Genomic DNA, 12622 nt, shown 5'->3' with positions numbered 1-12622 from the left:
CAGTAAAAATCTATTTGTAGCCAGTAGTGTATAGCCGTATGTAGCTTCGCACGAGCTAATCGGTGCACAGCCACGTTTATCAGCCACACACCAGCCACAGGGAAGCTTCGCGGTAAAGCCCATTGCCTTTTTCCAAGGCACGAGCACAGACAAGCCGTTCGCAACTCTTCACTACTCCCTTCCAACAGACAAACATTTTTGCCGGCATACGTGCGCGAAACCAAACAAGATGGCTGCTGTGAGTATTGGATGGCTTGATAACTACATGGTAGAGCTTGTTCTCCCCAGTTTCGATGCTAATTGTTATCGTGGACCAGCCGCTCGTAACCGTCTCCGAGAGCAAGGACCTGCGCGGTCTCAACCTCATCGCGGCACACTCGCATATTCGCGGCCTCGGCGTCGATGCCACAACCCTCGAGCCCCGCGCCTCCTCGCAGGGTCTTGTCGGCCAGGAAAAGGCGCGCAAGGCCGCGGCCGTCATCCTGCAGATGATTAAGGACGGCAAGATTGCTGGTCGCGCTGTCTTGATCGCTGGACCCCCCAGGTACGCAAGAAGCCAGTCTACCCCCAGTCGTGGCGCCAAAGCCGTCACCATCACGGCCTACGCGTACTAATATCAGCCGCTAGCACCGGAAAGACTGCTATTGCGATGGGCATGGCCCAGTCACTCGGACCCGACGTGCCGTTCACCACGCTCGCCTCATCCGAAATCTTTTCCCTCGAAATGTCCAAGACCGAAGCCCTGACCCAAGCCTTCCGCAAGTCGATCGGCGTGCGCATAAAGGAGGAGAGCGAGATCATGGAAGGCGAGGTGGTCGAGATTCAGATTGACCGCAGCGTCACGGGTACGGCCAAACAGGGCAAGCTGACCATCAAGACGACGGACATGGAGGCCGTCTACGACATGGGCACCAAAATGATTGACGCCATGACCAAGGAACGCGTGATGGCGGGCGATATTATCTCGATTGACAAGTCGTCCGGCAAGATCACCAAGCTGGGCCGCTCGTACGCGCGGTCGCGCGACTACGACGCCATGGGCGTCGACACCAAGTTCCTGCAGTGCCCCGAAGGTGAGCTGCAGAAGCGCAAGGAGGTTGTGCACACGGTGACGCTGCATGAGATTGACGTCATCAACTCGCGCACGCAGGGCTTTTTAGCGCTCTTCTCGGGCGACACGGGCGAGATTCGCAGCGAGATCCGCGACCAGATCAACACAAAGGTGGCCGAGTGGAAGGAGGAAGGCAAGGCCGAGATTGTGCCTGGCGTGCTCTTCATCGACGAGGTGCACATGCTCGACATCGAGTGCTACTCGTACATTAACCGCGCCCTTGAGGATGACCTGGCGCCCATTGTCATCATGGCGAGCAACCGCGGCCACGCGCGCATCCGCGGCACTGACTATCGCAGCCCGCACGGCCTGCCGCTCGATTTCCTCGACCGCGTTGTCATCATCAACACGCACCCGTACGTCGTTGACGAGATCCGGCAGATTCTGTCGATTCGCGCGCAAGAAGAAGAGGTCGACGTCTCGGCCGACGCCCTCGCGCTGCTCACCAAGATTGGCCAGGAGGCCGGTCTGCGCTACGCGAGCAACCTCATTAGCACCTCGCAGCTCGTCGCAGCCAAGCGCCGCGCCAAGCAAATCGCCATCGAGGACGTCCAGCGCAGCTTCCAGCTGTTTTACGATCCGGCGCGCAGCATCGAATTTGTCACCAAGTCGGAGAACCGCCTCATTGGCGACGACGGTGCCGTCGACCTGTCCGCGGCGGCGAATGGCGCCTCGGCAACCGCGGCGGCGGGAAGTGAGGGCATGGACCTAAGCTAAGCGCAGATATACAATCTCGAGATTCTTTGTTTTTTTGCATGTACGGCTATAACACGGAAAACACCCATGCGGGTTCGGAATATGTCGAAAGCGGAAACGCACACATTCTGGGCATGTCTGCAGCCTCTTTTTTTTATGTTTTCCTGTTCTCTTTTTCTGTTCTTGGTAATTTAGGCTGGCGTTTTATGGGAGGGGAAGAGAACTGCGATTCTCTTGGAAGATGCAAGAAACAAAAAACATACAGAGTAGATGACTTAGAAAGCTATTCAAACTAAAAAATCAAACACGTCTCATCCCACATGCAGATTGACCGGCCTCAAGGTCAAGGAGGATTGGCTCAACAGCGACAGCGGCGCGCCGGAGACTAGGACTGTCCGCACAAGGAGCCGACTAATAAGTGATGACAGCAGTGACACCAAAATTCTGCGAACCGGACTTGGAGTAGAACCTGTGACAATAAGAAGCAACTTAAGAAAAAACGGGGTAGAATAAGATAAAGATATTCACGCAAGTTGGAGGCAAGCATTTTGTATGAAGAAACGTCATCTGTAATTTGGAGGATATCATAAAAAGCCACACGTCGCATGATATGTATCTCGTACATATCCGGACACCCGAAATCCAAAACCGTTTTAGCTCCAAAGCCCCCCATTTTGTCCTTTCCCATTCTATATAAACAACTAATCCAAGAAGAAATGGAACATTCATATCCTGTCGAGGACACGACACTAGTAGGCGGAGCTTTTGCCCTCTTGACATCCCCCTTGCCATGGGTGAGTGACAAGTGGGGGAGATGATTGGCGAATAAAATAGAAAGAAATGTAAAAAAGTAACGCCACTCCTCGTTTGTGAAGAGAAAATATATCTTCTTTTGCCCCGAGGTAATATAATCAACAGCGCCCAACTCCTAATATGGTAGAGTGTTGTAGTACACAAGTACGCATATCAAACATGCAATCGTCAAGACATGAAAAAAATGGAAGAAATTCCCAGAAAAAAGGCCCCAAGGTTATTGGCCCATGCCCTGGAGTTGTGCGGACAGGGTCTGATTGCCCTGGAGGAGCTGCTCGAGCCACTCGGCAGACATGGTGAGCATGGTACTCTTGCTGAAGCCGCCGCCCTTGAGGCCGGGGACGAGCTCGCACAAGTCGTCGAAGCCCTCCTTGATGAGGGTGCGGCGCTTCTGCTCGCTGCGAATGTGATTTGAGCGCTTCTGCTGCTCGCTGAGATTTTCGCGGGGACCCTTGCCGAGGCCCGACTTGCGACGGCGGGACGATGACGACTCGGCGGGTGGCGACGGCAGGCCGTTACTGCTGCCGTGCGGGCTCTTGGACTTTTTGAAGCTCGAAGGAGCAGAGGACTCGTCGTCGTCGTCGTTGTCATCGAAGCCGCGCTGGAGCTTGCTCTTGCGTCGCTTGCGAGGAGGGGCGTCGGCGTCGGCGTCGTCGGCCAGGCCCGCGGACTGCGACGGCGGGACCACACGCTGGGGGTCGACGATCGGGCTGCCGCAGCGGGTGTTGGGGACGCTGTTGTTGGGCTTGAGGCAGCCGAGGACCTGCATTTGCACCTTGTGGTGTCCGTCGGCCGTCTCCTTGGTGGGAGACGGGACGTAGCCCTGAACGTTGCCAAAGTTGGCATCGGACCCCCAGTGAAGCTCGTTAACCTGCTCCGGGCGGGAACCGTGGCGATCCTTGGAGCCAAACATCCAGTCAGTGAATGTGTTGTTGTCGGCTTCGTTTTCCAAGTCCCGCTTGCTCTCTTCCTTGAACTCGTCCATGGGCTGGTGGCGAAGGTGGCCCATTGGCGGGCCGAGGGGTCGTCGGGTCGCGGGTGACGCTTCCTTGCCCTTGCCATTGGAGCGGGGGCTGGAACTGTTGTTCTGGAGAAGGGTGGCAGCAGCAGTTAAGACGTCGTCGGAGTGATGACGATGCTGCTGCTGCTGCTGTTGATGTTGTTGATGCTGGTAGACTTGGCGGTGCTGGGCTTGTGGCGGTTGGCTCATGGGAACCGAAGGGGGGCGCATGAGCTGCGGCGCGGAGCTGACGGCTCCGGTAAAGTCGATGTGTTCGCCGAGAAAAGCATCCGGGTTGGGGAGGGCGGATGCTTGAGGACCAAAGGACGTCGCAGTGCCCATGAACTGGGGAGGCAGGTCGAACCAGGCGTCGCTAAAGTGCAGGCCTTCGCCAAACGAGGGCATGTTGTACTGGGCGGACGACATGTCCTCGAAGAAGGAGCTCAGAAATTTGGTGTCCGTTTCGGAGAGGAGCGGCGCACCGGCAGGGTCGGGGGCGTCGAGGAGACCATCTTGGTTCTGGTCCATCGAGTCTGTGAGAGACACCAGTTCGTGTTAGCAACGGCATGTCTGGCCCCGGTGGATGAAGAGCAAGCGGAAGAAGGAGGAGCAGGATTTAAAGCGCAAGGCGAAAGGTGAGAATGAAGGTCGGGAGAATAGGCTTACATCCAAAAGGTAGGAAAGGATCTGAATCGGGGTGCGAAGAACCCATCCTGGGAGGCTGCTGGACGGCGAGCATGGATGCGGCTCTGGATGGTGATGGGAGGAAAAGTGGATGTGACGGTTTTGGAGCGAAGGCGTCGCACCAAGAGCGCGCAGCCAGGCAAGGAAAAATTGGCGGGCGGACGGCTCGGCGGAACGACTTTTTGGGGCTGACCAAGGCCAGACAGGCGACTGGGCGGGCGGGGGGCGCTGGGGTGCTTTCGGCGGGCAGAGGAGCGCTGTAACGGAACCAGTTGTAGCTGGACGGTGGATGTCGCTAAGGCAGGCGAAATTAGGTGCAGAACAGGACAGTCAGTGTCGTCCAGGTCGTCGTCCGTTCACAGCAAGGGAATTAGAAGTCGGTTTCGAGAGAAAGAATTGCTAGAATACGGAGATGTGCAAGAAGGGCAAAATTGGTATCAATAGAAACAAAATCCGGGGTATTACAAAGAGGTCGCTGGACGAGCCGAGGGAGGGGGCAAGGTCAGGTATTAAAAGAAAAGCCGGGGGGTGCAGTGTCTTGTTCTTGGTTCCGTACATATGAGGGGTGTGTGTGTCCCCTGAGATGAGGGGAATGCCCAAGAGGTTTGGTGGCCGACGTCGACTTTGGGGGGGCAAAATTTTGGGACTCAGGCGCGAGAGGCGGATGAGGAAAGCGTGGGGAATATTCATGGGGCGATGGAGGGAGTTTCTTGGGGGCGTGTTGGGGGTGAAGGCGGGCGGGCGCTGGTGGGTGTGGCATGCGTGGCAGTCGTCAACGTCGTCAACGTCGTCAACTGCTGCTGCAGCTTGGAGTACGCTAGCCTAGGTAGGTACGGGCTGGATTACGAGTACGCGGGTCTTGATAATTCACAGTTGAAGGTTGAATTTCTTTTTTTCCCCAAGTCTTTTTCCTTTCCTTTCCTGAACCCAAGCACACGAACAAGTTTCCATCTACTCTAACTACCTTTGGTAGGAGGTAGTTCACGATCCCGCTGTTTGCCACCGCTGGGCCCTCCGCTACAATAACTCTACCTCGCGGCGGTCTCGGCCGCCTGCCCAAAAACCTAAAAACAGCGGGCTTCAGGGCAGCCAAAGCCCCGGCCCGCGCTACAGTGGGTTCACCGCCAGCGGGGATGGGTCATTTCCAGCGGCGCGCCCAGCCTGCTGGTTGCAGCTTGCAACAGCACCCTGCCAAGCTGTTTATAGGCTTTCTTTTCCCTGGTTCATGCGGCGCATGATGCATCTCACTTTTCCCCGGAGACGGCCAAGGTGGATATTCCAGCACTTGTCCGAGATGACAGATGAGTCGTCGTACAATGCAAACGGCACGTTGCGGTGGGCGAGTGAAGAGCGCGACTCATTTTCTAATGAGAGGGGTTGAACCCGGCCTTGCATTTCCCTCTCGATAGTATGAGCATCATTATAACCAGCCGGCAGAGCCATGCTGTGCAACTGGACTTGTCGCGTGGTAGCTGGTGTAGTTGGTTGTCCCGGATGTCCGCCGCCGAGCTTGGCATCCACTACGCCTACACCTGCCCCTCTAGCCGTAACGAGCACCAAGCACAAAAAAGAATTTGGGCGCCTCTTGGCTATTGATTCGCGCACCCGTCATCTCCGAAGAGGGCCATGCGTATAGGCAAGTTTGAACCCGGAGCGTGGTCCGGAACAAAAGCAAGACAAGTGACGTATCGGTATGCACAAAATACGGCAGACAGTAGTTAGTCACATCACTCTCCTAAATACTAACCGCGTACATGTTAAACTGCCCCTCTCACCCACGCCCATTTAGCCCTTTTGTCCGGACCCGGCGCTGTTTGGGTGAGTCGATCCTGATGAAGGCACCAAGAACGGGCCTACAGATGGGCAGGGGTTGTAATTATAACACACGCCCGGGTCACATAGGTACTCCTACCTACGTCCACCATGTACGAAATATCGCGGGAGAAGAACTCTAGCGTGCTTCCACAACAAGCTGCTAATATTAATAGATTATAGTTGTCAAAAAGCTCCGAGGCACACGCTCGCTCTCCAAGACAGCTTTGACCCCAAAATCCGTCCCCTCGTCTTACTTACCGGTCACTTTGAGCATTACTTTGAGCATAAAGGCTACGTACTACCTTGCATCTTACTCCAAGATACTTCACATCCCCCTCCTTTCCCTTGTTGTTTATTATCGTGCACGCACACACACACTCTCAGTCACTCACCACAATGCGTTACTAGTTACAGAGTAGTTATAGTATCAACGAAAAAGGAGGGGTGGTTATTTTCCCCAAACTGGCGGGTGGGGAAGAAAACGCCTCTTGCTCGCGTTCTCGTCAATCGATGTTGCGAGGAGATGCACTTATCGAGGTTCCCCATCTTGCGCACCCGACGTGCACAAATCTCATATTCACATGCTTTTTTTCCTTTGTTGCTCCTCGGCGTCTCTCTCACACTAAACCTGTTTTGTATGGAGTAGACTACAACGAACTAGACACACCAGCGCACACCACCATCTCAGCCTTTTTTCAACTCAAGCTTGTTCTAGTTACTGGCTCTTGCCCGTTGCACAAAACGCTTTCCGACATGACCCGGTAGCCGTTGACGATCGACGTCTACATTGGTGCTTCTGTTCCGACTCGTCCCTTTGTCCATGACGAGTTCGACGACGCGTGCCTATGGCTTGCATGAAAATGTGCGGCAGACGTCCAAGAAGCTTTGTCGCGCAATTTCTTGCGCGTACAAGTACGACTCCTTTTCGTCTTGCCCAGATAAACATGCCCTGATTAGTTAGTGTCAACGCCATAGTAGGCACCGACTATAGACCGCTTGATGCCTCACGAGACTTGATGGTTTTTGTTGACAAGGGTAAGCATGTACTGGCTGCCCTTTGTGGCTCCATTTCTTATATGGCGTTAAAGAAAATCTAAAAGAAAAAAACTTTGATTTGATGGTGTCGTCAAAGTCAAGACGCAAGCCTGGCCTCACCTCTAACTAATAACTACCTAGTAACACGGTGCCGGATCCCTCTTCTCCATGCGTCGTCGTGAAACAAGTCGCATCAGAGACGACCCCTCTCCAATCTCGAGCGGCAGATTCAACCCCCCTTTTTTCATCCAGAGCGTCTTGACAAATGAGGCCAAGACAAAGCCATAAAGCCTATTTGATGACTGTGTGCTCCCCATTTCTGGCCCCTTGTTCCCCGGATCTTCGTTCAACAAGTCAACACATTCCTCCACTTGTTATGGACACCCTTGAAGGACAATCTGGTCGTGAGTCGTAACAGATCGAAGAAACATGGCGCGGTTCGTCAGTGACATGGTGCAGGTTTGTGGGGGTGGGTTTTTGAACCGATGCAACACTCCTGGTTCAAGTGTTTTCTTGCTGCCGATTTCTTTCGATTGGGAGTTCATCATCCGTTGGCGGCCACGACACTGGTCCATCTGCTCCCACTGTACCCTGTACCACGCCTAGTTCAAGAGCCTCACAGCAAAGGTGATCCTGAATCCTGCGCTTTGGGAATGTGACTGGTATGATTTGCAGCCACTATAGTCTTTTCTTCGCAGGATTCCTCCACGCCACAATTCCAATATCAGGGCTGAGCAAGGGACGGGGCTGACGCTCTTTCCAGAGTGGCGTTTTTAGTTACAATGTGACCGAAGCGGTTCGCATTGGGTCATGGCAGCGACAGCCGAGCACGGGGCAAAAACCAGCCCGGTCTCGTCCCTAACTATTTAACGCAGATATTGGGGTAACTAGACGATATAGTTCTACAGGCTCTCTCACCTATAGCAGAACACACGTCGTGACTAACTAGTTTGCCACTGTTGAACTTTCGGAGAACATGATATACTACTGGCTGTTATGCATTTCTCGGCGCAGGCCGCTGCGTTAGACAGGAGGCGAGTGGCCATCTGGTCCAGGTCAGCCGAACATTTGCGCTGTCCACGCTGCACAAAGGGCCGCGTCCTTGACGCCTAACTACTGCATGTCGGTGCAAAAACACCGAGGAAGCCTTTCCCAACTTGCAAGTCACACCGAGGCTAAAAGGGGCGTGTGCTAACCATAACGACGGGCCGTATCGCATCATAACACAGAAAAACAGCTTATAATATGCCATCATGGAAGACGGGACGGGACCGTCGATGATCTGGTTCGACGACGCAACGGGCGGATCGCCAGGCACCCGAGACGGGAGGACCGAGAACCATGCCAGGTCTGGCAAGATGGCCGTCGGGGCGGGCGCAACATCAGGTGGTGTTGCGCGCGATACGACACGGGACCAATGTTTCTGGGCTTTGGCATTGTCAGCTGCAGCAGTGTGTGGCGGATTGGGCGCCGTGTGGAGGCTATAATAACTACTACTAATAATATGTGGCAATTCCAGAAACTGGGCTGCCTTGTGCAGATTCATTTCTTAAAGGTAATAGTTCATGGTCTCGAGGAAAAGGTTGGAGCAGATAGGTACCTACCTAGTTGGTGGTTGATAACGAAAAACCAGGTAGACAAGAAGCTGAGCGGGTTCCTGCATCATCGTGCGCCGGCTGAGTCGTGCTCCAAGGTACGGAGACGGGATGGCGCGCATTATCGCCATCTTGAGGATGATGAGTTTGGGCGTCATCAATGCGAGTTGGCGACGGTGCAGTAGTGTTTGCCGTTTACTCGACAACAAACGGGTCGACTACTTCGTCCAACACAGACGAGATCCAAGATGGGCTTTCACATGGAAAACCAAAAGAAACAGGCAAGCTGCGCCACTGGGACCAAGGGCTCTGAGCAATTCCAGGCCAGCTCAGGCCAGTTTCAGGCCACTTGTAGCGCATCACGACCTGCAAGTCGACCAAAACCACCTGGGAGTCCGCTGAATCCGATGCCAGCCCCATCACCAGCGACCACTGACCACTGACCACTGACTTGTCGTGAACCCGAGCCAATTGCCTTGCCTCAACCATGGCATGAAAAACCCAATACCTTAGTACCCTTACCCATAACGCTGTGTACTGGTCCCTCTCCTGCGTAATGTTTTCCCTTTCATCGCCAGCTCGCCGCGAGAGCAAATTCGGCCCATCGTGTTCGCAAACAAAGAGCCAACTCCAGCCCTACCTAGGTACCGTACCAGGTACCAACAAACTTCTACCCCTCTGTGGCGCGCGTCGACAAACGCGACAAGGCGGGCGGCGCAGCTGTTTTGAGGCGCAAGCACATCGACCGAAACCAGGCAAACGTGCGACGCTTTTCCTCCATTGACTTCTACATCACCCTGACCGGGGACGCAACATCTCTCATCTCCGTCTCTGCGCGACCGTCACACATCAGCCGCTTCCCTATCTCAACACTGTTGGCACATACCTACCTGGCCCGTTCTCCTACACGGCTTCGTCGCATCGCACCAAACCGGGGGGGGGATGTGACCGAGAAGACGCCGGGCAGAGGCAATTGACACAAAGCATGCAACATTGTACCAGAAAGCTTACTTTGCCACCTTGACTCTTCTCTCCTTCCCAACGCAGCCGTCTCATCTCGTCGCATCGGTTCTCCGGCCCGCCCCAACCCTGTCACGGGGGTGGTAACGCCAAACGCCTTTCCAATCACCAGACAAGAGGCCTCTTCTTTGTTTGAGTGTGGGTCGGCGTCATTGGATTGTTGCAATCGTCGAGTCCCCTCTTTTTCTGTATCCAAAGAGATCTTAGAACCGAATATTCTCGGCTGAATGGCGCAGCTCGCAGGTAGCCGTGCGGTCGCGCCACGCTCCGGCGCCGCCTTGGCCGTCCCGCCGGCGCTCCGCCCGGTCCTCCGCGCCTACGCCCTGGGATACGCCTCGGCCGTGGCGCCCCGGCTGCTGACCCTGGCTGTCCAGCACATCCTCAAGCTGCGGCGCAACTCCGAGCAGCTCCTGCCCTCAGATCCCGAAGACGAGCCCACGTTTCTCGCTGGCGCCCGCTACATCCTGCGCTCCGGCTTCGACCCGCAGCGTTTTCCAACCTTTTGCGCTGTTCTCGTGGCCGGAACCTCTTTATTACATGTGAGTTTTTCATTTATTGATCAGAGTTGCCTCCCCACTGGCCCAAGCTATACGTTCCACCAAAGCGGATTCGAAAATCATGGATTAACGTGCGATGATAGAAACCACTCGACAAAGTCATTGCCAGTCTGGGCTCCAGTCTGAGCCGGACTTCACGGTTGCGGTATGCTCCAGAATCAACTCCCGAACCTCTTCCTTTGTGCGGCTCGCTCACTTTTCTAGGTTGGCACGTTTCCTGTGTAGCTTCCTCGCAGGCTGGTTCGGCCTGAAGCTCCTCCACACAAAGGGCACCGCGCCGCGCCGACACTCGACGGCCCGACGAACCAAGCGGGAGGAAGAGATTCGCTGCCGGAAGATGGCCGGCCGCACCATGGATCTCACCCTCTTCGCCGCCACCCGCGCGGCCGACGTCGTTGTCGGCGAGCTGTGGTCGCAGCGCCGGTCCCGCCGCCAGCTTTCCAACAAATGGACCAAGGCACGCCTCACCAACTTCCCCAATACTTGTCGTCGCGTCACAGACCATGCTAACCGCAGCGAAACCCACAGACCGAATCCTTTATCCAATACATGGCCGACCCGCTCGTCTTTGTCTCGTCCTGCGCCTTCATCATGTGGGCGTGGTTCTACCACCCGGACAAGCTACCGCGCGGGTACCAGAAATGGATCACGTCGGCCGCGCAGGTCGACACGCGCCTCATCGAGGCCCTGCGGGGCTTCCACTTTGGCACCTATATCTACGGCCGCGAGACGGGCCAGGCCAGGCTCATCGGCGACATGTGCGACGATTACGGCCTGCCGCGCCGCTGGGGCGACCCGGCCGTCCACGTTGCCCTGCCGTGCGAGATTGTCCACATGGGCTGCGGCCCCTCGTGCGAGTACCACGCCCTCAGTCGCTTCGCCCGCTCCTGGAAGTGGTCCATGTACACGTACCTGCCTCTCGCGCTCGCCCTGCAGCTGCGCCGCGGCGTGCCCTCGCAGCGCGGCCTGCTCGGCGCCCTCCGCTCCGCGTCCCGCTCCTCGGCCTTTCTCGCCATGTATATTACCCTCTTCTACTACGGCGTGTGCCTCGCCCGCACCCGCGTCGGGCCACGACTCGTCGGCACCGACACGGAGGCACGCCAACACCTCGATAGCAGCCTTTGCGTCGGCACTGGCTGCTTCCTCTGCGGGTGGAGCGTCCTGATTGAGACGGCGAGCCGCCGCAAAGATATGGGCTTGTTTGTCGCGCCCCGCGCCCTCAGCACCTTTGTGCCCCGGCAGTACCCCAAGGAGAAGCAGTGGCGTGAGACGTTGGTCTTTGCGGCCAGCACGGCCATCGTGTTCACGTGCGTGCTGGAGAACCCACGCCGCGTCCGCGGTGTGCTTGGCGGTGTACTCGGCTACGTCCTAAGAGAGTGACGAGAGGAAAAACGCGCTGCGTGAACAGCCTGAGAAATAAGTGGTATTATGGTGGTGGTGATCGAATCTTTTGAAGTAGAGTTGTATGATGAGCATTAGTAGAGCTATAAGCCAACATGTACAAAAGTGTTAAAACTTGCTTTCCATTCACAAACATACACAAGATGCATATAAATCGTCATGACCATCACATCTTTTCGCTGTTATTCTATATATTCTTCCCGCCGCCATGTCCCGACCTCTCTCTCTCTCCGTCCCCTTACAGCTGCCCCTTCCACCACGCGCAAACGCCCAGCACAAACGCGCACAGCAAGATGTCCGTCCGCACCGTCGTAAAGATTTGCCCGTACCGCATGACGCTGACCACGTACCCCCGCCAGGGCGCGGGCAGCTGGCTCGCAATAGACCACAGGAAGCCCGGCGGCGGCGCCCGGCCCTTGTCCAGGACAAACTTGGTGGTGAGGAGCAGCGCCTCGGCCGTCGCAAACGCCCAGAAGAAGTTCTTCTTGGCCGCGTCCAGGCCCGTCATGTCCGCGACGACGCCCCCCTCGTCCGCAGCCGCCCGCTTAAAGGCCAGCTGCCGCTGGACCTTGGTCCCGTCAAACGGCGTCGCCAGCACAATGTAGAGGCCCAGGCCCAGCGCCAGCAGCGCGTGCACGATGCGCCACACCGTGTTGTACACGTCCGCCGACGTCTGCTGCTGCTGCGGCCCGCCCATCATGCCCGCAAAGGGAGAGGCGTTGGGACCCGCGCCGCCCGTCGGCATGCCGGGGAAGCCGCCGCCGCCGGCACCGCCCATCATCTGCGACATCATCTTCATCATAGGGTCCTCGTCACTGGGACTTGTCGCGCCAGCAGCGGGCGCACCGCTGCCGAGCATCAGCTGACGCAGCTGCGCGCGCTGCTCCTCCGTCAT

General features: G+C 56.3%; 3 protein-coding genes across 3 annotated transcripts; 2 read left to right on the top strand and 1 right to left on the bottom strand.

Annotated features, from left to right (window-relative positions):
* Positions 1-229: 229 nt before the first annotated feature.
* CCM_04547 (reptin) lies at positions 230-1828 on the top strand (the record flags this gene model as incomplete). The annotated part of the gene is made up of 3 exons (XM_006669695.1): positions 230-238; positions 273-544; positions 628-1828. 3 exons carry the CDS (start codon positions 230-232, stop codon positions 1826-1828), a joined length of 1482 nt encoding a protein of 493 aa, XP_006669758.1.
* Positions 1829-2837: 1009 nt separating this feature from the next.
* Positions 2838-4359, bottom strand: CCM_04546 (Helix-loop-helix DNA-binding protein; the record flags this gene model as incomplete). The annotated part of the gene is made up of 2 exons (XM_006669694.1): positions 2838-4153; positions 4287-4359. The coding sequence occupies 2 exons, from the start codon at positions 4357-4359 to the stop codon at positions 2838-2840; spliced, it is 1389 nt and encodes a 462-aa protein (XP_006669757.1).
* Positions 4360-9996: 5637 nt separating this feature from the next.
* CCM_04545 (uncharacterized protein) lies at positions 9997-11706 on the top strand (the record flags this gene model as incomplete). Its single annotated transcript, XM_006669693.1, has 4 exons — positions 9997-10308; positions 10410-10471; positions 10531-10819; positions 10855-11706. 4 exons carry the CDS (start codon positions 9997-9999, stop codon positions 11704-11706), a joined length of 1515 nt encoding a protein of 504 aa, XP_006669756.1.
* Between the last annotated feature and the right edge of the window lie 916 nt (positions 11707-12622).

Source organism: Cordyceps militaris (assembly GCF_000225605.1).
Source record: "Cordyceps militaris CM01 unplaced genomic scaffold CCM_S00003, whole genome shotgun sequence".
NCBI lineage: Eukaryota > Fungi > Ascomycota > Sordariomycetes > Hypocreales > Cordycipitaceae > Cordyceps > Cordyceps militaris.
The sequence above is the reverse complement of the archived record's forward strand: the minus strand, read 5'-3'. Positions and strand labels throughout refer to the sequence as shown.